Below are 26,309 nucleotides of genomic sequence, written 5' to 3' on the forward strand. Positions count from 1 at the left end.
CCATTGCACAGGGAACTTACAGAAATTGGGAAAAACATAGACTCAAAACATTAGAATGGTCAAATTCTGGGGGTTTTAACTGCTCTGGGCCTCATTCTCTACCCTCCCCCCACTTTTTTTAGTCCCCAAACTCAAAACCTCTTTTTACTCTTTAAAGTAATGGCTTGGATGCTTGGTTTTAGTCTTTCATAGTTGCTGGTGAAGAGAAAAGGACAATATAGTGCATTTTAAATAAATGATAGTCTGTCTTTTGGTGTTAAAATGATCTTTTGTGGATTGATAATGAATAGTTTTATGTTTTAAAATGTCTTTACTTTGAAAAATAAGAAGTTGGTGACTCTATAGAGACTCCCCTTGCCATTTCTTTTTCCTGATTTAAAATTTTCCCAGGCGTGAAATGTAAGTCTGGAAATCACTGAATTAGAACACCATTGCAGTGGTCCAGGTGAAATAATATAAAAGCTTGAATTAAAGTAGTGACAATGGGGATAGAAAGGCAGGAGAATTGAGTGGTCAATTGGATATGAGGGTAGAAGAGAAAGGAATTTCTAGTGAACCTAGAAATTTCTAGTGAACCAACTAGCTTGGGTCACTAATTGGATGAATGGCAGCACTGTTCACTGAGCTAGAACACATTCATTAAAGAAATTTTTTTTGGCCATGCCCAGGACATGTGGAAGTTCCCAGGCTAGGGATTGAACCTGTGCCATAGCAACGGCTTGAGCCACAACAGTGACAGTGCCGGATCTTTAACCCACTGCACCACAAGGGAACTCTGGGCTAGAACACAGTCAGAGGATAAAGGAATTATGAAATGATCAGGGATATATAAGTGTGAAGAACTTGCAGGATGTCCAAGTGGAGAAAGCCAGCGTATAACTAGAAATATAAGCTAGAAACTGAGGAAAGATTTGTGGAACTCTAGGTGGTAGCTGAAGTGGTGGATGTGGATGAGATCATCCAGTGAGAATAGAAGGCTACTTTCTCATACACATTTTTCAATTTCTTTGAATAATGATATTTAAAACCACTGAAATGGCTGCTGGCTTGTGTGTGCCACAATGACCTTTTTGTGGTTAGCCAGGGCTCCAGGCTCTCATGGGTGGTTCACATGGTCTGGGCACTTGGAAGCAAAGTCCAGTTTTTCTAGACCTAGACAATGCTAAAATACTGAGCACAGTGGGACTAGAACTTGAGAAAATCCCAATTAAAGGGAATTATGGAAAAATCTGACATATTTTGGGTACTAGGCAAATTAACATTTATTACTTTTCAATAAACAGTTTTGACACTTTGAGAGGACTGCATCTCTGCGGAATTCATCTGGATCACAAAACAAGGACATCATTTGTTATAAATTCCTTGAAGACTGGACACACTAGAAAATGATTCCCCAATTTGAGGAACAGACAAAAATCCTCTGCACAAAGCTTTAGCCCAGTGCTTCTCAAACTTTAACATGCCCACAAATCACCTGGGAATCTTGTTAAAATGCAGATTCTGATGCAGTAGAATTGGTGTAGGTCCTAGAATTCAACATTCCTAGCAAGATCCCAGATGATGGTAATGCTACTGGGATCTTGGTAATTCCTACTCAAAGTGTTACTCAAAGCATGGTTAGAACCTTTTATGGCAATCTGACATTGGTCCGTGGACTTGTCTCAAAGAGGGTACCAAGTTTTTGCAATTCTTTTTTTTTTTTTGTCTTTTTGCCTTTTCTAGGGCCACTTCCCGTGGCATATGGAGGTTCCCAGGCTAGGGGTCCAATCGGAGCTGTAGCCACCAGCCTATGCCAGAGCCACAGCAATGCGGGATCCAAGCTGCATCTGAGACCTACACCACAGCTCATGGCAGCGCCGGCTCCTTAACCCACTGTGCAAGGCCAGGGATTGAACCTGCAACCTCACGGTTCCTATTCGGATTCGTTAACCACTGAGCCACGACGGGAACTCCTGCAATTCTTTTCTATTTTCCTATGTTACGTTTGTTTTGAAATGTAACTTTACATGTTGAATACATTAGAGCTTTTATTTTGCATATCTTCATTTCATTTTCAAAAAATTTATTCTTAATGTGTTTTATAATAATATTAGTCTGTAATTTTTTTTTTTAGTCTGTGATTGAATGGAGGAAAAAAAATGGTCCCTCACCACAGATAGTTTGAGAAACACTGCTCTAGACAATGAAGAATTTTTTATTTGGGACATAGAATTTAATTAGAAATGGCTGTTTTCTGTTACATATGATTCTAAAGCGGTATTTTAAACTTTTCTTTTTTATTTATTCCATAAACAATAACAAAACTCAGCTAGGTAACATCATGACAGTTTCACCATACATTCAATCACAAATATTTAAAACCTTTGCAACAAGAACAACAAAACCAGAGGTGTTACAAGAATAATTTACAAGAAAATCTATAAAACAGCAAGAAGCTCACAAATGTTCATTTTCTTTTGCACAAGATCACTACACTCTTTCACAACATGTTTTGTGTTACAAAATTCCCAACAAAAGTGTATTTTATCTTTGTATTTGTGGTTTCTAAAACCAGAAACTTTGAAGTAAATATCCTTTTATTAGCACCTGGTGGTGCAGAAAAAGGAAAATTCTCACATACAGACACTTCACAGCACTTCTCTAAGAAAAATATACACTTACAAAATATGTTACAAATTGGCACACTTAAAAATATACAAGATTTTGTAGGCGTCTTAAGAGTGATCCTTAAGCTTTATACTTCAATTGACTCTACAGATTATTTATAAAGCTTAACTCTGAAAGAAAAAGGCAAATAATTTTCTAAAATTTTAAAGTTGCAGTGTCATATGTCGAACAGAAACTTAGGCTACATTCATAAAAAGGGCCTCTAACACTTTTATTTTAAATTTTCTTAAATGCTTAGGGAGCTTCAGAGAGGAGAAAAAAATGGGGATAATCATTTTATTTAGCACCATAAATCAGTAACTTACTAAAGAGGTGCATTCAGTTTTATAGAAATTAAATTAAGGACTAGTACATTCAAAACACTGTAGGCAGCAAACTCTAGTCAGTGCTACAGGTATCCCAGTAGAGCATCTTAAGCTTTCTACCCTCCTCACTGGGAGTAAAAAACAAAAGGCCTTTTTTAGTTTTCATTCTAAGCCTTTTCTTTTGTGCTGTAAAACCAGGCATCTCTTAAAGAGGCAGAAAGATTTAAATTCTTCTTTTGAAGGGGATAACTTTCTAAGACTCAGAAACAGCTGAGCCTGTTAGATGGACAGATATCCTTTCCATCTCATGTTGATGAGTGTTTCTTTAGCATCTGTTTACTCAGATAACAATTTTAAAAGCCTCATTCACACCTTCTTAAACTTTGTACTAAGCCTCTCTCTTTTACACTGTCCTTCTCCAATGTTTTACCTCTTAGTTATGATTCTGAAACCAAGAGTACATCTCAAGTATTATGTAGCTGGAATGGGAGCTCTGCTTCATGACTGTAGCTACTGTGTAATGCTCTGAGTAAAAAATGTGCCTTAAAGGGTAGCCTGAGTACTGCCATCAAAATAATCCCATGCTGGCTGAGGACCCTCAAGCTGATGACAGTGTTTCCTAAATTAAATACCCCAGCTGAAATTTTTTCTTTCTTATTTGGGTCCTTGAGAAACCTTAAAAAAAAAAAAAAAAAAAGCCTGGCCTACACTGTGTTGACAAGATCCTTATTTGTTACTAAAGATACCTTATTTTGGTACAAAATCTTCCAAATATATGATGGGCTTAGTGAATTTTATGATGAGAAAATGAATTTCATAATAGTTTTATTTTATAAAAAGGACATATTCCTGTAGTGATGGCCAGTCACTTTAAAAAAATCTCAATGAAAATAAAAACTCCTTAATTAGATAATTTCTCAAAAAATACAGGAGAAAACAAACACTTCTAGTTCTGGTTCTAGCCCTAGTTTGGATTAGCTAGTGCTGCATTCTCTTCTTCAGCGTAGAAACTTAGCTCTCTTCAATTCTTAAAACTGTTCTGAGAGCATCTGTAAATTAAGATGTGGTTGCTCTGCATCAGACGGGTTCAGTTTGGTAAGAGCCTTGGTTAAGAGGTCCTTGGATATGGTTTTTCTCCTTTAGGCAGTAAATGCTAATTAGAACTTACTAAAAATGGAAATTTACTAGGACTGCAGAACTTCAAATAACAGGACAAAGGATGCTAGCCAGAGTTGTTTATAGCTTGTGAAGCATCCTTTATGCTTCTCTCTCTTTCATACACACTTATCCCCCCTCCCTAGCCTCCTCCCCGCTGCACACATACAGATGATTTCCAGCAAGGAAAAAGGTCAGAGAAGGTGAAAGTTGTCACAGAAGCCCACCTAGCACCAAGGACTTCAGGGAGATGGCTAAAGAAGTGATGGCCAAGGTAGTGCTGGAGGTTTGAAAACATTTAGGAAAAGGTAAGGCTTTAACATAATTACACAGAGTAACAAGTCACAAGAGGAAGCTGGGAGGAAGCAGCATGTGAGGAAGCTGGTATATGAGACACTGAAGAGGCCACTGGTTCAAGCCAGTTATCACAGACCAAACATATCCCCCAAAGTCTTGAAGAACCTTGGTCAAGGCCATTGTTTCAGCATCCTACTCTACATAGTCCAACACCTAACCAGGGCAGAAAAGGATCAGATATATTCTTATAATTTTTCAAGGAAAAAGAGTTTCCAACTTTTCTTAGTCTCGTGATATAATTCTGCATGTGTGTGTGCATGTGTATTTGTGTGCTTAAAATCAGATTTGAAAGTGACCAAGGTACTTAAAGGTAATTAAGAGTGAGAAGGTTTCTCTCTGAACTTCTGGAAGGAAGTAGCCTGGCTAAGGTTCTTGTAGTCTAACACTTTGGGGAAGTGGAATGTAAGATTATAAAAGAAGAAAAATTCTAAGATCAAGGACTGAGATTAAGTAAGGAAAATAAGGGAGGATACTGTTCCCAGGAAAATAAAGATTAAACTGGATTCTACTGGGCAGGAATTAATAGGAAGCAGCTTTTCAGAGAAAGAAGAGGTTAGAAGGGAGTGGCAAGCAAGAATTTCAGACCAAGGAAAATTCCATATAGCTGACTTGAGATATCAGTGTTGGGGTAAAAACACTACTTTGATATCACTGATTCCTCATTCCACTAAGGCAGCTGGTTGAATAGGGATCTCCAAAAAGTCAGGCCTACTATGTTGTGATAGGAAGAAAAAGAATTGTGAGAGCAGAGACAGGATCAACAAAGCCCTAAAAACTGAAGAACTTAGAACATAATGTACTGAGAAGGATATTAAGTACAATTAAGTAAATTACCTATTCTGCCTATCCTGTGGCTCATTTCTCAAACTCAGTTTCTTGTTAATGTTTTAGTGCAAAATGATTGGGTTACAAGTTCACTAATTTATATCTTACAAACATACAATGCACTGTAGGCCAAGGAAAAAGGTACTTTAAAATGGCAATTCTCTTCGGAGAAAGGGATGAACCATGCCCTAGAATTGGCCCCTAATGGGCTCCATAGGAGCAACTGAAAGAGTATGCATTCCAATGGACTCATGATAGCAAGTTTGACAAGGAAAGTGTTTATAAAAGTTCCAGGCTGTCCTTCTACCCCACCTCACCTTATTCTCCAAAGCTGAACTGATAGAGAAACTGGGACAACTGATCTCATATTTATTTTTATAAAACACATCGTTCTCATGGAACACTTTCTTTATTTCTTCCTTATTTGCCACATTTTGATTACTTAGAGAGCACTCCATTCCTGCAAGCCAACAGGTGACTTTGAGGTCTGGAGTCTTAGGGATCACAATACAGGCAGAGTTGGTGATTCCGAACTAAATTCAGCTGCAAAACAGAACAAACAAAAACCAAACCAAAACAAAGACCAGTTCCTAGGAACCAGCCATAGCATTTAGTAAAATCAGCTAGCTAGCAGAGTTTAGAAATAGAAAAAAATGTTCCAGTTTGATTATTTCCCCTTTTGGATGGCTGTTGTAGAGCAGGAGACATGTTGCATCTGGTGCCTTTCCATTAAGTAATTTTCTAGGACTCACCACACACAGAGTGTCAAAGCCTAAGAATAGGCCTGAAGCAGCCTCACAAAATGCTCTTCACCCACTCATCCCCACAGACATACACAATCACACCATCAAGAACAGGCTTGTTCATTTTACTACCTAGCTGTAAGTAGTAGAGGAGGCTAGTAAAAGGAATCATGGACTGGGAAGTGTGTATATGTGACAGGCTTCCTTCCATTTATCTCTACTTTCAAATGTTGCTTCTCTGTTTGTGAATATATTTAGGTGGCAATGACTAGGTAGGTTCATATTTTGCTTAATTTTTTCCTTTTGAAACATCCCTTTTTTTTAAAATCCCCCTTGCCCCCACCCACTTATTCTCCACCCTCCCACCCACAGCCTATATATTCACAAGTTATAGGTTAGTAACAATATTAGTAAGAATAGAAAGAGTAACAACAACAACAACCAACAACATTAATAATATTAATCCCCTATATCTGTATAGCACTTTACGATCTACAAAGCGCTTTTACATCCATTATCTCATCTGTGCCATAATGCATCAGTCATCAGACACACAGGCCTTCAACTGTGCAAGGAAAATAGATCAAATGTTAGAAGTCAAGTGGTGAACAAAGGGGAAGAAAAAGCTAATAGTGAGGGATGTTGAAGCTGTGGAATTTTTTAAAAAAGGAAAGGGCTGAAAAAAATTGTGATTTCAAAAATTTGTATAAAGATTGAGATTTAAGTTTAGTGTGTGGCATAAAATACTTGTCATCCTCAGACTAAGTATATATGGCCCCGATTAGTCATTAGCACTAATTGTTCAGCTTATTGGATATACGTGTGCAATTCATAGGAGTCAAACTGAGATGCCTTAACATTTTCTTTAAATGACATTGGCATTGCAAGATTAAACACTTAAAGAACACTAAAGTCATGATATGAGTGCACTTTTGACAAAACTGGAATAAAACATTTAGGAAACTACTTAAATAAAAGCAATCTATGTAGTTCATTTATCTTAGTGTTGATTTTATAGCTATTTTATAATTTATCCCAGACTATTATAAAATATATAAAACTGAGATATAAAGTATCAGCAATATAACTTTGCACTTTAAATAATTTTCAGCTACAGATTTTGCTTTTAGAAAACAAACTTTAAAGCAGCTGTTTTGTTTCCTTGTAAAAGTTTCTGTAAATGCATATACTTGTGTCCCTGATGGACTTAGCTGTTGTAACTTCCAGACTTTTCCAACATTTTAACCTTTAGGCAATGGAACAAACAAACCTTTATTGTGCCTTGATTAATGGTTCATGTTTTCACACAGGACAGTAGAATTTAAAATTTTAAAATAATGTATGTATGCTTATATATGTGTGTATGTGTATATTTTAAAAATCCATTAATGAGCTTTAAGCTGTGGGGTGAATCTGTGAGATGAGGTAAGGAAATTTGGCACATTTCCAACAGTATCCTTTAAGTTTTGGTAAATTGTGTAACACAACATATTTTTCCACTGTGATCTACAGGTGCTATCCACATAAGTGGGAGTGGTTAATAGCAAGAATCACTGGAATGTTTCTAGTAAATTAATGGGGGCAAGCTCCCCATATACTCACAACCAAATGTTGATATAGAAGTAAAAATATATACAATACAGTCACTTGTTTGTAGTTTGGCACAATGTTTTCCTTTTTTTCCCCTTGGGTAAATAGTGCATAAACTACTTGTACAACTGTATGACTTTTAAAGTCTTTTACATAGAACATTGGATTAAAGTTTGCTTCCAAAGACTTATTCCCACATTTAAAAATTCTTTTCTTTAAGCACTTACAGGTCAACATACATACCACAAGGCATATTTTGAAAGAAATAAAACACAAACATCAAATGTCTTTCTGGAAAATGCGAGTCTCTTCTTCGAACACAGGTAAAACCCAAAATGCTGTTTCTGCTTTTAGGAGATTGTAGTCGGAATCCCTGCAGAAAAACCAAACAATTTATGCCATCTTAGTTAGCTTTAGTGTATGTCCCACAAAGGGATCATACAATCTAAATTTGTTTACATCATAGTAGATGCCGTATGATGCAGAGAAAGATACAAATAGCAGGGGGCACTAGAAAGCACTCCTAATTGCCCTATGATGAGATTTTGTTTTCCAAATTATGCTCTTTTTGCTTAAATGATCTTGGCCTTTTGTCTATATAACTTTTAAACTCTGTTGTTCAAAATTTTTCTTTACTGCAAAGCCCTTTGCTTCCCAAAATCACTCATATTTTAGTTCTATTTTTTTTTTCAGTAAGTAAAAACTAATGTTGAATAGCAGAAAAAGTAGCCTTGTTAGAATTTATCCCTAGTCAAGCCACAGCAAAATTGCCCAATCTTTTGGGTAGCTTAAAGGTATAGGGATTTTAATGCACTTTTTTCATTTTAATTTTAAAAAGAAGGAAATGGGACAGTTTCTTTCATGCAAACTTTTGCTTTCAAGAGGGAAAAAATTAGGGACTGTGGACTTAGCAAGTAGTAGGAAAGCTAAGGGTGCATCATCTCAGCCATTTTGGTGCAGTATTACCTCAGTTTTTCAAAAGAAGCTGTCCCAGACTCATCCTTGTGGACCTGTTCTCTCTCCATGCGCTTTCCCTTACACTTCTCATCTCTCAAGGTCTTGGAGCTGGTTTTGTGACGATATAATTTTTTGTGTGTCGGTCCGTTATTGCCTAAAGTGCTCAAGTTATTATATTTTTTGTCAAAGAAGGCAGAGCGAGAGTCCTCATTATAACCAGGCATGTTTGCACGACCAAGATCACCTACTGTTGCTTTCCCATTGCTTTTACTCACACCCTTGATGGACCTGTGATTCTTAGTGGCTCCTGGAGAGCCACTGTTGACCTTTTTCTTAGATTCCTGTGGTGTCCCAGCCAATATTTTGAGGGTTTTTAATTTTAGACTATTGGACTCAGAGGAGTAGAATACACTGGGGTCGCCATGGTGCTCCATGGGTTCCCAAAGGGGCTCTATGGAGGCCATCATGAATCTCTGCACATCTGCCATACCAGAGGCAATGTTGGATAAGATATAAGAAGGCTCCTGAAATTCCCGCTGGTCATCATCCAGAAGATTGTTGGTATTGGCATTGATGCTCATGTCACTCCAGCCTGGGCTACTCTCCTTCCCCAAAGACCAATCTCCAGAAAGTCCCTTCTGACTTGACATCTTCATAGAGGCCACAGGGCCACCATGTTGGATACATTCGGCCAATGTCTTCCCTGTGGAAGATATGCTGTTGATTTGGCCTCCTCCACGACCAGTGCCAATTTGCATTTTCTCTCCATTGATTGCAGCCATGTATTTCCCTTTCTTTGTTGACTTAGGGACCTGGCGGGAGGTTTTGCCAGGTGGTTTTTCAATCGCTTTGTTGTTGGCTTTGGGCGATTTTTTCCTGTTGTTTTTCTGAGAACAGCCTTGGTTCACAGCCCCACTCTTGCTGGGTGAACTTTTCTTTCTTGATTTTGACACCTTGTTGTTGGTACTCACCTGACCAGATGGATCATTAAACGTTGATAAGCAAGGGTTTTTTTGGAGCAGGCTGACAGAATCCTCATCATTGAACATATGGAACTGAAACTGATGGCTATTTAAAGTAAATCCATCATCTACTTGGACCTGCCGTGAAAAGGTACTGCAGTCCCACTTGATTTTCTCCATATTGCCCAGTGTTCCTTGGATACCCTCTTGGAACCCCTTTAGTGTTCCTAGTGTTTTGATACTCTCACATCTGGTAATTTGAGGGGAAAGACTGGGGGTGTCAGGTGGGGACATCTCTGAGAGGGAGGAGTGGCGGAATTTGTCAGGAGTGAAGTTAGAGATATCCAGGAGGTCAGTGGACTCTTTGAGTGGTGCTATCTCATCAATGCTCTGCTGGATCACCAGCTTGGGGCTGCAGTGGGCCAGGAAATCATCAGTGATATCATCATCACCATCCTTTTCACAAGACTTCAAGCTTAAGGAACAATAATTGTTTGAGTTGACAGAGAGTGGGGTCATCGAATCAAAGCTAAAGAGCCGACTATCATCCATATTGACTGGGACTTGCTGAAAGGGAAAGCAGATCTCTCCATTATTAAAGTGACATAATTGATACGAGTCATCAGATGGGAGCTGGGCATCTTGCACAGAGGCATATAGGATCTTGTTGCAACTACTGCCACCACCACTGAGGCAGATTGGATTGTATGTTGTAGCTGTAAGGTTATTTTCTATGGAGACTACTTGGGAGACTCCAAATTCACCAGATTGGGTTGGAGTTACATCCCTTGAGGCCTCAGCCACAAATTCTTGGGAGCCAGAAGTAGGTTTGTTGGGCCACACATTTCTATAGTTGCTTGATTCCATTTTGAAATTTGGGGATGATTGCAGCAGCTCAGACTCAGAGGGTGAGGAAAGAACACAGTCCTGGGCAGGTTGGAGAGGTACAAATGATTTTTCTGTTTGAGTTAGGCTGCCTTCATTTTGCTCTGGAGAATGGTGAGTGAAGTATGAGATACCAGTATTATTTGACAAGTCAGAAGCATCTAACAATGTCTGTAGATACCCTCCAGGGATAACAGGTATATTATTGTCAACATGAGCAGATGATAGAGGCATTTCAGAAGAGCAGGTTGTTGGTAGGAAAGTAGAATTCTTAGTAACCTTTGTCTCATGAAATTCAGATAAATGTGAACCATTTGAGTTCCCAGGAATAGTTTCATTCTTTGAATTAGCCTTGGAGGATTGGTCTTCCAAAAGAGGGCTCATTTGAACAACTGGCTTGCTTTCTTGCCCAGCTTTGATTTTCTTGGATTTTAACCTGGCTTCACTTTTAAATTTAATTTTGTTGAGCACTTTCCTCTCTGTCCCCTTAAACTGTGCATCTTGGACTTTGACTTTCACTGATTCAGGGCCTGTGATGTCATTTAAATGTGATCCATTTGCACAGCTGGGGGCAGCCAGAGATGCTGACTTTAGTGTACCTTTTAGGCCTCCATCTTCTTTACGACTACTAGCTTGCCTCTCATCATTGCAGAATGAAACCTGCTTACCACCTGCTGAAGTTGCCACGGATGATATTCTCTGAATCCTGTGCCTGTTGCCAAGTTTAGATTTTCGTTTGCGAGCAGGTGGCAAGAATGACACCTCAAAGCTACCTGCTTCAAAATTCTGCTTTTGGCATAAGGGTGTTTTGTTGGAGTCTGTGTTGCTATTTCTCTGTTTCTTCTTCTTTTGCCAGAAGCCCTTCAAGGGGGCCAGCTTGGAATATTTGTTGAGCTGATTCTCACTCAAATTCACTGTTGTCTCACTGGCATCCACCCGACCCAACTTCACCAGCATGTTCTTCTCACCTTTAAAGCGATTGATGATGATATATTTGATAATAACAGGGGGCTCCTTACGGGTTACTTTTCTTCTCTTTTTGGGACACCATTCATCATCATCTTCCTCTTTAGAACCACCTGGCAGCCATTCCTTCCTCTCATTTACTTTTTCACCCTCTAGTGAGTCAACATCATATAGATAATCTTCACTATACCTGACTTTTCTCTTGGCTCGCAGCCCATAGTTCTGCTGGGAGGAGGAGCTGCCAGAATTAGTATCCCGAGCCATATAGCGGCTACAGTCCTTAATCTCCCCCATGGCATCATAAGAGACCTCAATGAAGGAACTGTCATCACTGAAATTTCCAGATGCCTCTAAGGAATTGGCAAGATGGCCCTGCTTTGGATTCTTAAATTGCCCTACCTCAGTGCCACTGCATGGTTTATTTAAGGCAGATTTTTCTCCATTATCCTTTCCATCTTTTTTCCCTACACCTTTGTCTTCCTGGCCTTCTTCTTTACCTTTCTTCTTGTCCAAGTTTTTATCTTCCTCCCCCCAGATAATGCTCACATCAGGGACCTTAAACTGGGAAAGATCACTGCTCTGCTTCAGGGCCCCACTCTTAGACTCCCGCTTGGGGCAGGTAGTAAAGACACTGGGAAAAAAGTTGAATTGGGCATCTTCTTGCATCAAAAGGGTGGTCTTGTCTCGAACATTGTCCTGGAAGGACTCATATCGAATTTTCAGGGAGCAGACATCACTACCCAGTGTTGATTCATCATCATCAAACATATAGTTATCCACATCTTCTTCAGAGAACAGGTTGACAGACAGCTCATTCTTGGAACAGAGATCAAGCAGTTCAATCTTACTCTCACTAATGAAAGTCTCAAAGTAACCCCAATCTTGATTAGAATTTGCCAGCAAAGCCTCTTCTGTATTGCACTTATCTAACAGCAATGCCTCATAATAACTCTTATGAGCTGGGTCCTCCAAGTCAATGTCAGGTTTCTCTGCTTCTCGTCTATCTCCTGCCCTTGATTTGTGCAGGGGGAAGCCTAGGAGCTGGTCTGAGAGCAGCTGCTCTCCGTATTTTATGTTTTCTCCAGCATTAATACACTGAATCCCTATATCAGAGACTGCACAAGTTTCATAATCCCTATTTAGATCACTGACTTTCAGACTGATCCCTGGCTCAGGATCTACTGCATCCTTGGATTCCATGAAGCAGCCCAAGCAAGTCCGACTTGGCTGCATGAGGCAGTCCCCATTCAGAGCTGACATGCCTGCAGGCTCCATTATGGCAAATGGAGCTTTCTCACACTCATTGGGCAGTGACCATGTGTTCAGGCCTTTTGCAACACCAGATGTAAGGGAGATGGCATTCACAGAAGCACTATTAGCAGCATGCTCAGGTGCTTCAATCAGGCCCAAAGGAGAGGGAGGGCTCTGCATACAGGGCTTCTTAGAGGGCAGAGGCAGGAGACCTCTGGGATACATCAGGTTATCTTTTTGAGCCACAGGTATAGGCTGGATTGGTGCAGCAGCTTCTAGTGCTGCAAATGACTTCATTGCCACATCCTGGTCCTCTGAGTCTAGAGAAAAGGGAAAGAAATGACAGAAATAAAGTTAAAGGTCTTAGACAAGACCCTCTCCCTTGATCAGTTTCTGGTACTTGGTCTTATATATTAAAGCTAAGCTTCAGCTCCTCTAACTTTAGAATTAGAAACCACAAAGTTAAAGAATAAACCCAATTTCATATTGAACATTCATGCAAATGAAAAATAATATTTATTTAGATTCAGCTTTTTCTTCAGACACATAGAAAGCTCTTCTCACAAACGAGGAAAAGATTAGATTGCTTGATGAATTGGAAAGTCAAAGCTTTCAGGATGGGAAAATGCTCAGATGAGTATATTCATGATTTTGAACCATGAGGCACAGTCCTATCCTTCAGACCTCACCTCTGTTTTGGAAGCTCCTACTGAATCTAGATATTCCAAACTTCACATCAAATCATATTTCTAATTCACTAGGAATTTGGAAGGAACTTAAGTATCCATTTGATAGAGATGATTTGGGAGAGCAAAGGGGTTGGATTAGATATCTCTTAGAGGTCCTTCTAGTCCAGTTAGAGATTTGGTGGAATAAAGTTTAGGAGTGGAGTTCCCATTGTGGTTCAGCGAAAATAAACCCGACTGGTCCATGAGAACGCAAGTTTGATCCCTGGCCTTTCTCAGTGGATTAAGGATCCGGTGTTGCTGTGAGCTAAGGTGTAGGTTGCACACATGGCTTGGATCCTGCGTTGCTGTGGCTGTGGCTGTGGTGTGGCTGGCAGCTGCATCTCTGATTTGACTCCTAGGCCAGAAACTTCCATATGCTGCAAGTGTAGCCCTAAAAAGTAAAGAAAAAAAAAGTTTAGGATTATGATTAACATTTATCTCAGAGGCATCCTAACTTAACTTGCCCCAACTTTGTGGATACTGAAAATCTATAATAATAACAAAGAAATACTGGGAGAGATATGACACACAATAATTAAATTTACTTACCATTCTCCTTGACCCCGTTAATCATAGTATTTTCTCCATTGGCTGAGGCAACAACAGCCTTATCTTGTTGGTTATCCATGAATGTAACCTCTTAGTGTTTCATTCCAAGTGCAAATGCTGTCCAACCTGAATATTTCAAATATAGGATCAGACATTAATTTTTTTCTCTGTTTTAAGGTTATTTCAACTAAAGAGGTCTTAAAAGGTTTACTGGAATTTACCTGTTTCTAGACTGGTTTCACTACCACTATTGTTTACTTCATAGTTTATACCTACTAAGTCAATTTGAAAACTCACACTTCATTCATACATTCTAGATCCTTCTATCCCCTCTAGGCTGCAATACTATTCAAAACTGAAACTCAAGCAAGCAGGCAATCTTACATTTTCTTCCAGATAGTAACACATTTAACCTAATCATGGGCATCCAATTAGGAAGGACACAAAGTGGAGCCCAGAGTAACCTGAAATAAGGGGTGTGTACATGTGGATATTGGCTTTATTTCTGTTTCCCTCATTTCTGCTTGAGATGATCTTAAGCTTTTTTTAAAAAGCTATTTCAGGAGTTCCTGCCATGGCACAGTGGGTTAGGAATCTGACTGCAGTATCTAAGGTCACTGCAGAGGTGCAGACTTGATCTCTGGCCTGGTGCAGTGGTTTAAAGGATCTTGTGTTGCCACAGTTTGCCGCTGTGGGCTTGGATTCAATCCCTGGCCAAGGAACTTCCATATACCATGAGTGCAGCCATAAAATATTTTATTTTTAATTTTTAACATTATTTTTGTTACTCGAGGGAATTTATCACATCTGTAGTTATATAATGATCATAACAATCTGATTTCACAGGATTTCCATCAAATAACCCAAGCACATCCCCCCACCCCCCAAACTGTCTCCTCCAGAGACCATAAGATTTTCAATGTCTGTGAGTCAGCATCTGTTCTGCAAAGAAGTTCAGTCTGTCCTTTTCTCAGATTCCACATGTCAGTGAAAGCATTTGATGTTGGTGTCTCACTGTATGGCTGACTTCACTTAGCATGATAGTTTCTAGGTCCATCCATGTTGCAAAAAATGCTGGTATTTCGTTCTTTTTGATGGCTGAGTAATATTCCATTGTGTACATGTACCACTTCTTCTGGATCCACTCCTCTGTCAATGGACATTTAGGTTGTTTCCAAGTCTTGGCTATTGTAAATGGTGCTGCAATGAACAGTGGAGTACATGTGTCTTTGCGAGTCGTGGTTTTCTCTGGATAGATGCCCAGGAGTGGGATTGCTGGATCAAATGGGAGTTCTATGTTTAGTCTTCTGAGGAGTCTCCATACTGCTTTCCACAGTGGTTGCACCAATTTACAATCCCACCAACAGTGTACGAGGGTTCCTTTTTCTCCACACCCTCTCCAGCACTTGTTGTTTGTAGACTTTTGGATGATGGCCATTCTGGCTGGTGTGAGGTGGTAACTCATCGTGGTTTTGATTTGTATTTCTCTAATAATGAGTGATGTTGAACATCTTTTCACGTGTTTCTTGGCCATCTGTATGTCTTCTTTGGAGAATTGTCGGTTTAGACCTTCTGCCCATTTTTTGATGGGGTTGTTTGTTTTTTTGGTATGGAGCTGCAGAAGGTGTTTATAAATTTTGGAGATGAATCCCATGTCAGTTGTTTCACTTGCAAAAAATTTCTACCATTCTGTGGGTTGTCTTTTTGTTCTGTTTAGGGTTTCCTTTGCTGTGCAGAAACTTTGAAGTTTGAGTAGGTCCCATTTGTTTATTTTTCTTTTTATTGTCAATACTCTGATAGGTGGATCTGAGAAGATGTTGCTGTCGTTTATGTCAGAGAGTGTTTGGCCTAGGTTTTCCTCTAAGAGTTTGATAGTGTGTGGTCTTATATCTAGGTCTTTAATCCATTTGGAGTTTATTTTTGTGTATGGTGTTAGGGAGTGTTCTCATTTCCTTCTTTTCCATGTGGCTGTCCAGTTTTCCCAGCACCACTTATTGAAGAGGCTGTCTTTTCTCCGTTGTATATTCTTGCCTCCTTCATCGTAGATTAGTTGGCTGTAGGTGCATGGGGTTAAATCTGGGCTTTCTATCCTGTTCCACTGATCTATAGTTCTGTCTTTGTGCCAGTACCATGCAGTTTTGACGACTGTTGCTTTGTAGTATAGTCCGAAGTCAGGGAGCCTGATTCCTCCAGCTCCATTTTTCTTTTTCAGGATGTCTTTGGCTATTCTGGGTCTTTTGTACTTCCAAACAAACTTTAAAATATTTTGTTCAAGTTCTGTGAAAAATGTCCTTGGTCATTTGATAGGGATTGCATTGAATCTGTAGATTGCCTTGGGTAGTATAGTCATTTTGATAATATTAACTCTTCCAATCCACGAGCATGGTATATCTTTCCATCTATTTGTGTCATCTTTGATTTCTTTCATCAGTGGCTTGTAGTTTTCAGAGTACAGGTCTTTTGTTTCTTTACGTAGGTTTACTCCTAGGTATTTTATACTTTTGGATGTGATGGTAAACGGGATTGCTTCCCTAATTTCTCTTTCTGATCTTTCATTGTTAGTATATAGAAACGCTGTTGATTTCTGTGTATTGATTTTGTATCCTGCGACTTTGCCAAATTCATGGATGAGCTCTAACAGTTTTCTGGCAGAGTCTTTAGGACTCTCCAGGTATAGTATCATGTCATCTGCAAATAGTGATAGTTTTACCTCTTCCTTTCCCATTTGGATTCCTTTTATCTCTTTTACTTCTCTGATTGCTGTGGCTAGGACTTCCAGAACTATGTTGAAGAGTAGTGGCGAGAGCGGACATCCTTGTCTTGTTCCTGATCTCAGCGGGAATTCTTTCAGCTTTTCACCATTGAGAATGATGTTTGCTGTGGGTTTGTCATATATGGCCTTCATGATGTTGAGGTAGGTTCCCTCTATGCCCACGTTCTGAAGGGTTTTGATCAGAAATGGGTGTTGGATTTTGTCAAAGGCTTTTTCTGCATCTACTGAGAGGATCAAATGGTTTTTATTCTTTGGTTTGTTAATGTGGTGTATCACACTGATGGACTTGTGGATATTGAAGAACCCTTGCACCCCTGGGATAAGTCACACTTGATCATGATGTACAATCCTTTTAAGATATTCTTGGATGTGGTTTGCTAGTATTTTGTTGAGGATTTTTGCATCGATGTTCATCAGTGAAATTGGCCTGTAGTTTTCTTTTTTTGTGGAGTCTTTGTCTGGTTTTGGTACCAGGGTGACAGTGGCCTCATAGAATGAGTTTGGGAGTATCCCTTCCTCTGCAATTCTTTGAAATAGTTTCGGAAGGAGAGGTGTTAGCTTTTCTCTAAATGTTTGATAGAATTCGCCTGTGAAGCCATCTGGTCCTGGACTTTTGTTTGTTGGAAGTTTTTTAATCACAGTTTCAACTTCAGTTCTTGTGATGGGTTCATTCATCTTTTCTATTTCATCTTGGTTTAGCCCTGGAAGATTGTACTTTGCTAAGAGTTTGTCCATTTCGTCTAGGTTTTCCATTTTATTGGCATATAATTGCATACAGTAGTCTCTTATGATCCTTTGTATTGCTGTGGTGTCTGGTGTTACTTCTCCTTTTTCATTTCTAATTTTATTGATTTGAGTCCTCTCTCTTGTTTTCTTGATAAGTCTGGCTAGGAGTTTATCAATTTTGTTGATCTTTTCAAAGAACCAGCTTTTCGTTTCATTGATCTTTTCTATGGTTTTATTTGTTTCTATTTCATTGATTTCTGCTCTGATCTTTATGATTTCGTTCCTTCTACTAACTTTAGCTCTTGTCTGTTCTTCTCTCTCGAGCTGCTTTAGATGTAAAGTTAGCTTGTTTAATTGAGCTTTTTCTTGCTTCCTGAGGTGGGCTTGTATTGCTATAAACTTTCCTCTTAGAACGGCTTTTGCTGCATCCCATAGGTTTTGGAGTGTCGTATCTTTGTTGTCATTTGCCACTAGGTATTTTTTAATTTCCTCTTTGATTTCTTCAGTGATCCATTGGTTGTTTAGTAGCATGTTGCTTCGTCTCCATGTGTTTGTAGTTTTTGCAGTTTTTTTGTTGTTGTTGATTTCCAGTCGTATAGCATTGTGGTGGGAAAAGATGCTTGATATGATTTCAATTTTCTTAAAGTTACCGAGGTTGGATTTGTAGCCCAGGATATGATCAATCTTAGAGAATGTTCCATGTGCACTTGAGAAGAATGTGTATTCTGTTGCTTTTGGATGGAAGGTCCTATGAATATCTATTAAGTCCATCTGGTCTAATGCTTCATTCAGGGCCTGTGTTTCCTTATTGATTTCCTCTCTGGATGATCTGTCCATTTCTGTAGGTGGGGTGTTCAAGTCCCCCACTATGATTGTGTTATTGTCGATTTGTCCTTTCCAGGTTGTTAGCAGTTGTCTTATATATTGTGGTGAACCTATGTTGGGTGCATAGATATTTAAAATTGTTATATCATCTTCTTGAACTGATCCTTTGATCATTAGGTAGTGACCTTCTTTGTCCCTTAAAATATTCTTCATTGTAAGGTCTATTTTGTCTGATATGAGTATTGCTACTCCAGCCTTCTTTTGATTCATGTTTGCATGGAATATTTTCTTCCATCCTCTCGCTTTCAAATTGTGTGGGTCCCTAGAAGTGAAGTGGGTCTCTTGAAGACAGCATATATATGGGTCTTGTTTTTGTATCCATTCAGCCAGTCTCTGTCTTTTGGTTGGGGCGTTTAGTCCATTAACATTTGAGGTAATTATTGGTATGTATGTTCTTATTGCCATTTTATTAATTGCTTTGGATTTGTTTTTGTTGCTCTTTTTTCTTCCCTTCTTCTCTTGTTCTCTCCTCTTGTGGTTTGATGACGATCTTTAGTATTGTATTTGAGTTGATTTTTCTTATTTGTGTATCAATTGTAGAGTTTTGGTTTGCAGTTACCCTGAAGTTTGATATAAGAGCCTATATGCATATGAGATTGTTTTAAGTTGTTGGTCTCTTAATTGCAAGTGCATCTCCAGTGTCCTGCATTTGTACCCACCTCTTCTCATGATTTCTGATTTTGGTGGCATAATTGTGCATGGATGATTTCATATCTTTACTGTATATATACCTTTACTGGTGAGCCTTGTCATTTGTGGTATTTTTGTTTCCTGCTGCTGTCTTTTCTTTTCTGCCTTTAGTATTTGTTGTAAGGCTGGTTTAGTGTTGCTGAGTTCTCTCAGCTTTTGCTTATCTGAGAAGGTTTTGATTTCTCCTTCAAATCTGAAGGAGAGCCTTGCTGGGTAAAGGAATCTTGGTTGGAGGGTTTTTCCTTTCCTCACATTAAGTATATCATGCCACTCCCTTCTGGTCTGCAGAGTTTCTGCTGAAAAATCTGCCAATAACCTTATTGGGGTTCCCTTGTATGTTATTTGTTTCTTTTCCATAGCTGCTCTCAATATTTTTTTTTTTTTTGCCTTTAATTTTGGTCAGTTGGATTAACATGTGTCTCGGGTTGTTCCTCCTTGGGTTTATTTTATATGGTACTCGTTGTGCCTCCTGGATTTGAGTGAGTGGTTCCTTTCCCATATTAGGGAAATTTTTGGCTATTATCTCTTGGAATAGTTTTTCTGTCCCCTTCTCTCTCTCTTCTCCTTCTGGCACCCCTATAATACGGATGTTGCTGTGTTTAACATTGTCCCAGAGTTCTCTGAGACTCTCTTCATTTGTTTTCAATCTTTCTTCTCTTTTCTGTTCCGCATCCGTAATTTCCACTAATCTGTCCCCCACCTCAAGTATTTGTTCTTCTGCCTCCTGTATTCTGCTGTTAGCTGCTTCTAGTGAATTCTTTATTTCAGTTATTGTATTTAGCCCCTCTTCTTGTTTATGTTTTGCATCTTGTATCTCTTTGCTCTGTGTTTCCTATAAGTTATCCATGTTTGCCTCCAGTTTATTTCCAATGTCTTGCATCATCTTCAGCATCAACAGTCTGAAGTCTTTTTCCTGGAGGCTGAGAATCTCCTCATCACTTAGCTGTTTTTCTGGGATTTTTTCCTTTCTCCCTCATCTGTGTTATAGTTCTCTGTCTTTTCATTTTATAGGTTTTTGGTGTGGTGACCATTTTACAGATAATAGAGTTGCAGCCTCTCTTACTTCTGATGTCTGCCCACCTGTGGCTGAAGTCAGTATGGGGGCTTGGTGTAGGCTTCCTGATGGGAGGGGCTGATGCCTGCCCCCTGGTAGGAGGAGCCGATTGTAATCCCTCTGTTGGGTGGCACTTTGTCTCTGGATGGGTTTAGAGGTGGCTGTGTGCCTGGGGAGGTGTTTAGGTAGCCTGTTTACTGAGGGGCGGGGCTGTGATCCCACCTGGATTGTTGTTTGGCCTGGGGCTTCTCAGGGCTGATGGGTGGGGCCAGATTTTCCCAAAATGGCCACCTCTAGAGAAAGGCATGCTGCTGAGTATTCCAGAGAGCTTTGTTTGCAATTTCCTTCCCTCACATCAAGCCACATTAATCCCTGTTTTCCAAGGAGGTCCTCCAAGAACTGCAGTGAGCTTTGACCCAGATTCCTATGGAGCCTTTGCTTTGCCCTGGGATCCAGTGCATGTGAACATCTGTGTGCACCTTTCAGGAATGGGGTCTCCATTTCCCCCAGTCCCATGGAGCTCCTGAACACAAGCCCCACTGGCCTTCAATGCCAGATGCTCCAGGGGCTCTTTCTCCCAGTGCCAGATCCCCACACGTGAAGGTTTGATGTGGGCCTCAGAACTCTCACTCCTGTAGGTGAGTCCCTGTGGACCAGTTAGCTTCCAGTCTGTGTGGTTCTTTTTATCATGTAATCACTCCTCCTACCTCTTGATGTGGCCTCTTCTTTGTCTTCTGGAGTAGGGTATCTTTTTAAAGGTTTCTGTTCTATTTTGGTTTAAGATCGCTCAGCCTTTAGTTGTGAATTTTGTTGTTTTTACGAGAGAAGTTGAGCTCCAGTCCTTCTATTCTGCCATCTTAATCCCATCCCCCTGCCTCCATATTTCTAACCTAGTATCTTGAAATCCTGGTAGATATTAGAAAATCAAATTAGCCAAGCAGAATTATGGGTAAAACTGTGCTCTCTGTACTAATGCTAATTTTGTCATTCATCAACTCACTGGGAAAAATTAGACTAGGTAGATCTCTGCTAGGCCAACCTGGAAACCTTCTATAGACCTGTTTACTACATTAGTCCCATCTCCTTGATCTATTTAAGTCTCTAACCAAACCTGTCGATTCTCCATCTATAGTAGCTTGCTGGTCAGTTGCCTTCTTTCCAGTACGACAGCTAAGACCCTTGTCAGCTTTATTTTTCATGTTGGACCTGACAATCAGGCTTATTACTCACCTTGCTTTATTCTCTTTAAGATTTTGATGTTTGTATTTCTGAAGCTACTTTGACTTGGAATCCAGCCACCCCTAATGCTCCTTTTACAACCATCTATTAACTTCTTCACCTCTCTCTTCTCTCTATAGACTGACTCCTGCTCCCTCACCTGCCACATCTAAATCATTTTCCAAATCTACACAGCACATCTCTGCAGTTTTACTCAAATCTTCTTTCCATTTCTATTTCCTTTTCCCTAATTCTAATCTTGACCACTGACACTTGAACCTTGTCTCCTAACCTAACCTTACATCTGATTCTTCCACTCTCACTGGTCCCAATATTCTAATTATAGCATTCCTCTCCTCAAAACCTTTTATTGTCTTCCTGAATTGATTTGGATTGGGGAAATTAAAAAAACAAAAAAGATTTGGGTGGGCAGAATTCCCATCGTGGTGCAGTGGGAATGAATCCAACTAGTATCCATGAGGTTGCAGGTTCGCTCCCTGGTCTCACTCACTTTGTTGGGGATCTGGTCTTGCCATTAGCTGTGGTGTATGCCAGCAGCTCTACCTCTGATTCGCCCCCTAGCCTGGGAACTTCCATATGCCAAGGGTGCGACCCTAAAAAGGTAAAATAAAATGAAATTAAAATAAAGTGATTAATTAAAAAAAAGATTTGGGTGGCCTCCACAGTATAGTTCTTATCTTTTCAACCATATCATTTTGCATATACTTGGTATTTTAGCCAAACATTACTGTTCCCCTAATTCTTCATCTTTTTCTACCATTTAACATCATCATCTAGTCAACTTTTGCAGAGTACATACCATGTTTTTAGCACTATTTGAGCTAAGCCCTGTAGGAGTGAGTGGTGCTTAGTCTTTTGAGGATATCAGATATAAAGAATTAATGTTTATATAAGGTGATAAACAGAGGAAATAAAAGTTATTTGGGAACATGGAGAAGGGAAGAGACTAATGTTGTTTGGGATGAGAAGAATCAAGAAAGTGTCAGAGAAGTTTTCAGTAGGGAATAGAAGATGGAAGTGAAAGAGGAGCTAGAAAGGGGAGGAAAGGAAGGAGTAAGGGAAGGGGATAGAGTCAGGGGAGGCATTCCAGGCAGAGAGAATATCAAGGGCAATACACCTGGAAACAAAAAATGGTCTGGCTTATTAAGGAAACAGAGAGAGGTAGAATATTTGAGAGTATGGGGGGAGGGAGGTGAAGAGACTGAAAGGAGAATAAAACTTGAGAAGTTGAGTATTGATTGAAAAGGGTCTTATATGCAAGGTAAATTGTCAGGCCTATGATACCATAGCAGTTGTTTAGAAGATAGACTTCAGTGGGGAGAGACTCATAGCACCTCATGAAGTTCCTTTACCCTGGAATGACTTTCGTTCCTCTATACCTCCCACCTCCTGAAAGACCATCCTCCAAAGTCCATCTCAAATGCTGCTGCTGCTAGTGATGCTTTCACTAATTTCCTTCCTCTCTAGAAGTGGAATAATTTCTCTCCATTTTGAACTCCTACAGAAACCTTTTGCCTCTCTTTAAGTGTATTGTACATTAATAAGAATTTGCCTATGGCTTAGTTTCCCCCATAGACTCTGAGCACCTTGAGAACATGGATCTAGTCTAAGTCACCTGTCTTTTCCACTGCAGTTTCTGGTACACTACCATGACCATAGTAGTACCTAGTCAATTTGTTGCACTGATTTAAAATAGTATTCCAGGAGTTCCCGTTGTGGCACAGCAGAAACGAATCCGACTAGGAACCATGAGGATGTGGGTTCAATTCCTAGCCTAGCTCAGTGGGTTAAGGATCCAGCATTGCTGTGAGCTTTGGCGTAGGTAGCAGACATGGCTCGAATCTGGAGTTGCTGTGGCTGTGGCGTAGGCCAGCGGGTACAGCTCTGATTAGACCCCTAGCCTGGGAACCTCCACATGCCCCGGGTGAGGCCCTAAAAAGCAAATAAATAAATAAATAAAATAGTATTCCAGACATCAGCACTACTCCAGTCCCAAAAGCTATGTTGTCCAGGTCCATAGGCAGAAACATGATTCTCGCCTTGTTTTATATTTTTTTCCCAGCTGGAAAGGCCAAGGAGAGCCCCCAGCGTGAATGCTGTTGTGGGTCATCTAGACTCTGAGACCTGAACCTTAAAGGTCTTTAGGGAAGAGCATAGCTGGGACAGGATCTATAAACCCTCTTCAGGCCCATTTGAGGGGAAGGGCAAGTGGGAGGGGTTGCTTTTCTGCTTTGACAGAGCATTTTCTTGTTTCAAAATACCTGTCTCCATGCTCATGTTATATTGATGCTGTTAAATGGCATGATTTACCATGATCAGCAAAGCAATTTGTTGTACATTATTCTAAAAGTACTAATCAATTTTAGCTCAAAATAGATTTTAATAACTCTACAAAATTTATTCTCCTAAAATGCTGATCAGTGGAGAAGAGCTTAAAGCAAACCCAGAGCTGTTTGTATTATAGCTATAAAAAAATCATAATCCCTTTCCCAAATCATCTTTATAAGTGGCGAAAGTATAAATTTTTTTTTGTCTTTTTGTCTATTTTCTAGGGCCGCACCCACAGCATATGGAGGTTCCCAGGCTAGGGGTCTAATTGGAGCTGTAACCACCGGCCTATGCCAGAGCCACAGCAATGCCAGATCCAAGCAGCGTCTGCAACCTACACCACATCTCGCAGCAATGCCGGATCCTTAACCCACTGAGTGAGGCCAGGGATCGAACCTGCAACCTCATGGTTCCTAGTTGGATTCCTTAACCATTGAGCCACAATGGGAACTCCAAAGGTATAAATTTTTAAAATGTGGGAAAATATATATCTTTAAGTTGTCTCATTTAGAGCTGAAATTTGAAGTCATAGGAAAGGACTAAAGGATTGTCTGCTCAGTGTCCTAATTCTGTAGAAAAAAAAAGGGCCCCAAATGGATAATCATTAAGTTAATATCTAGGATATTATCTGTGCTAGTATCTAAATTAGTACCTATGATACTGTTTGCCCTTTTGAAAAAAAAAAAATGAAAACCTAGTAGAAACAACCTTACAAGGTGACCAGAAGTGCAAAATGAAGATAACGTCTGTAACTGTAACCAGCCTAGCACCTAATGGGTATTCCCTTCCTCTCTCCTTCACAACTTATCAAGTTCCCATACCCACCTCCAACTCCTCTTTATCTTTTGCCAAAGCATATTTCCTCTGTTCTCAACCCTTTAAGATTTCCTTTACTTCAGAGCCATAAATCCTGGGTGCTTGGTCAGATTTTTCTGAGAAGAAACTTACATCCTTAGGGAAATAACATCCCAGAGTAAAGTTGACAATGGCACTAATATGTCCCATGACACACTGTTTTTGTCATGTCTGACAAGACTGGATAATTTGTGATATTTAAGTGTATTGCTACTGTATATATTTTATGGTACATTAATTTTACTAATAAGCAATACTTCTCTAAGGCAGCTGTTCTTTATTTCATTACCTGAAAGGGGGTAAAATTGTATATCAGTAACCTGTGGAAACTTAAATTTCTACAACCTTGTTTTGGCCAGGGGTTGGAAGTGGTAGGAATAGAGAAAGCATTTGTGTTTCCAGAAAAAAAAAATATCTGGCTTTTTGGTCTGGAGATTTAGGTTCCTTTTAGATCTGCCATTATGTTATTTTGTGACCTTATTTTATTTTTTGTTTCTCTGTGCCTTGGTCTTCCTGGTGATAAAAAAAGACTTCATTGTAGTTAGCCTTAGGTATAAGGGACAAGAAGACACTAATTTTTTTTTTGAAATCTACAAATAATTTGCACCTTATCAAGTCCCAGCCAACGTGAAATTACTGGAGGGATTAAAGAAGAATAAAATGATGCCTGAAGTTCTTTTGAGTTCCCTTAAAAAAAACAGAGTAATCCATCATGACAGTATGATTCCATCTGCCCATAGGGTCCTCTCTGAAAGAGAGGCTTAGCCATCTGATCTGTTTAAAACTTTGACATTGTTAGCCAATAGTCTCCATCTTTTACAAATCTCCAGCCCTTCTTTCCGTATAAATACAACAAGTAGGCATTTCTTTCTCTCTTCTCTGATACCTGTGGCCTATTAGCTATTCTCATGTAAGGTCTTGTATAAAATTGGAAGAAATTTTGTCAGTTATGATATGTAAATATCAAGGGGAAACCCAGGATAATCTAATATTTTTTAAACTGGATGATTGTCTAGTACAGACTTCTCATTTTACACATAAGGAAATAGGCCCAGATAGGTAAAGTATAAAGATTGAAACATGTAAAATGTGTCTTGCTCCCTCAGAGACAGACCTACCTTTTACAGTATACTCATATTTTATGATAAGCGACTATATAATTGAGATTCTTATACTATCTGTTTGGCTAACAGTAGTCTTTTTTTAAATAAAGGGATGGATTCTGGGCTGAGGAGAAGGTCTAGAAAAGAGGGTTTGGGATAAATATAGCCACTACAGCAGCTATAAATCCTACCATCTTGGGCAGTAGATACCTCCATCTTGGGTAGCTATTCATATACCTACCCTGCACGTAGGTGGGCAAGAGAAGAGTGACTAGAAATATGAGTTCTATGCACTAAAAATACCGATAATCCTGGGACCTTTTCAGAAATCCCAGATCATTTTTAAATCACATTTTAAAAACCTGCTGTGGGCTTGGAGGAATATTTATCAAAATCAGAGTTAGGGTCAATGAAAGTCAAGAAACGAAGGAAGGAATTCTCTACCTCTTTTATCATTAGCAGTCAAATTTAAACACAGAGAAAATATGAGTGTGTGAGGAGTGTGTGTGTGTGTGTGTGTGTGTGTATACTGGCTTTTAAAAATTTTTATGGCTGAGGAGGACAGGATTAAGATGGCAGAATAGAAGGACTGGAGCTCAACTTCTCTCGTAAAAACAACAAAATTCACAACTAAAGGCTGAGCGATCTTAAACCAAAATAGAACAGAAACCTTTAAAAAGATACCCTACTCCAGAAGACAAAGAAGAGGCCACATC

The 26,309-nt window shown here is 39.5% G+C and overlaps 2 protein-coding genes across 4 annotated transcripts in view; both read right to left on the bottom strand.

The window, feature by feature from the left end:
• Positions 1-26,309, bottom strand: part of RLIM (ring finger protein, LIM domain interacting) — a 194,702-nt gene that overhangs the window by 72,524 nt on the left and 95,869 nt on the right. The gene's annotated exons all lie outside the window — the stretch shown is intronic.
• Positions 2,179-26,309, bottom strand: part of NEXMIF (neurite extension and migration factor) — a 152,495-nt gene continuing 128,364 nt past the window's right edge. For 2 of the 3 annotated variants that reach the window (XM_085008448.1, XM_003484131.5), the window contains 3 exons: positions 13,941-14,066; positions 8,609-12,983; positions 2,179-8,015 (listed from right to left, as the gene is read on the bottom strand). In XM_085008448.1, the coding sequence (XP_084864574.1) occupies positions 7,922-8,015; positions 8,609-12,983; positions 13,941-14,019 (4,548 nt within the window). In that variant the 5' untranslated portion in view covers positions 14,020-14,066 and the 3' untranslated portion in view covers positions 2,179-7,921. Of the gene's footprint in view, positions 8,016-8,511; positions 12,984-13,940; positions 14,067-26,309 lie in introns of those variants that run through there. The other variant, XM_085008449.1, reaches the window with a different exon arrangement.

This window comes from Sus scrofa, chromosome X, assembly GCF_054392235.1.
Source record: "Sus scrofa isolate SSC_HxYL_T2T_F1_AM1 chromosome X, Sscrofa_HxYL_maternal_Yorkshire_Landrace_v2.0, whole genome shotgun sequence".
Lineage (NCBI taxonomy): Eukaryota > Metazoa > Chordata > Mammalia > Artiodactyla > Suidae > Sus > Sus scrofa.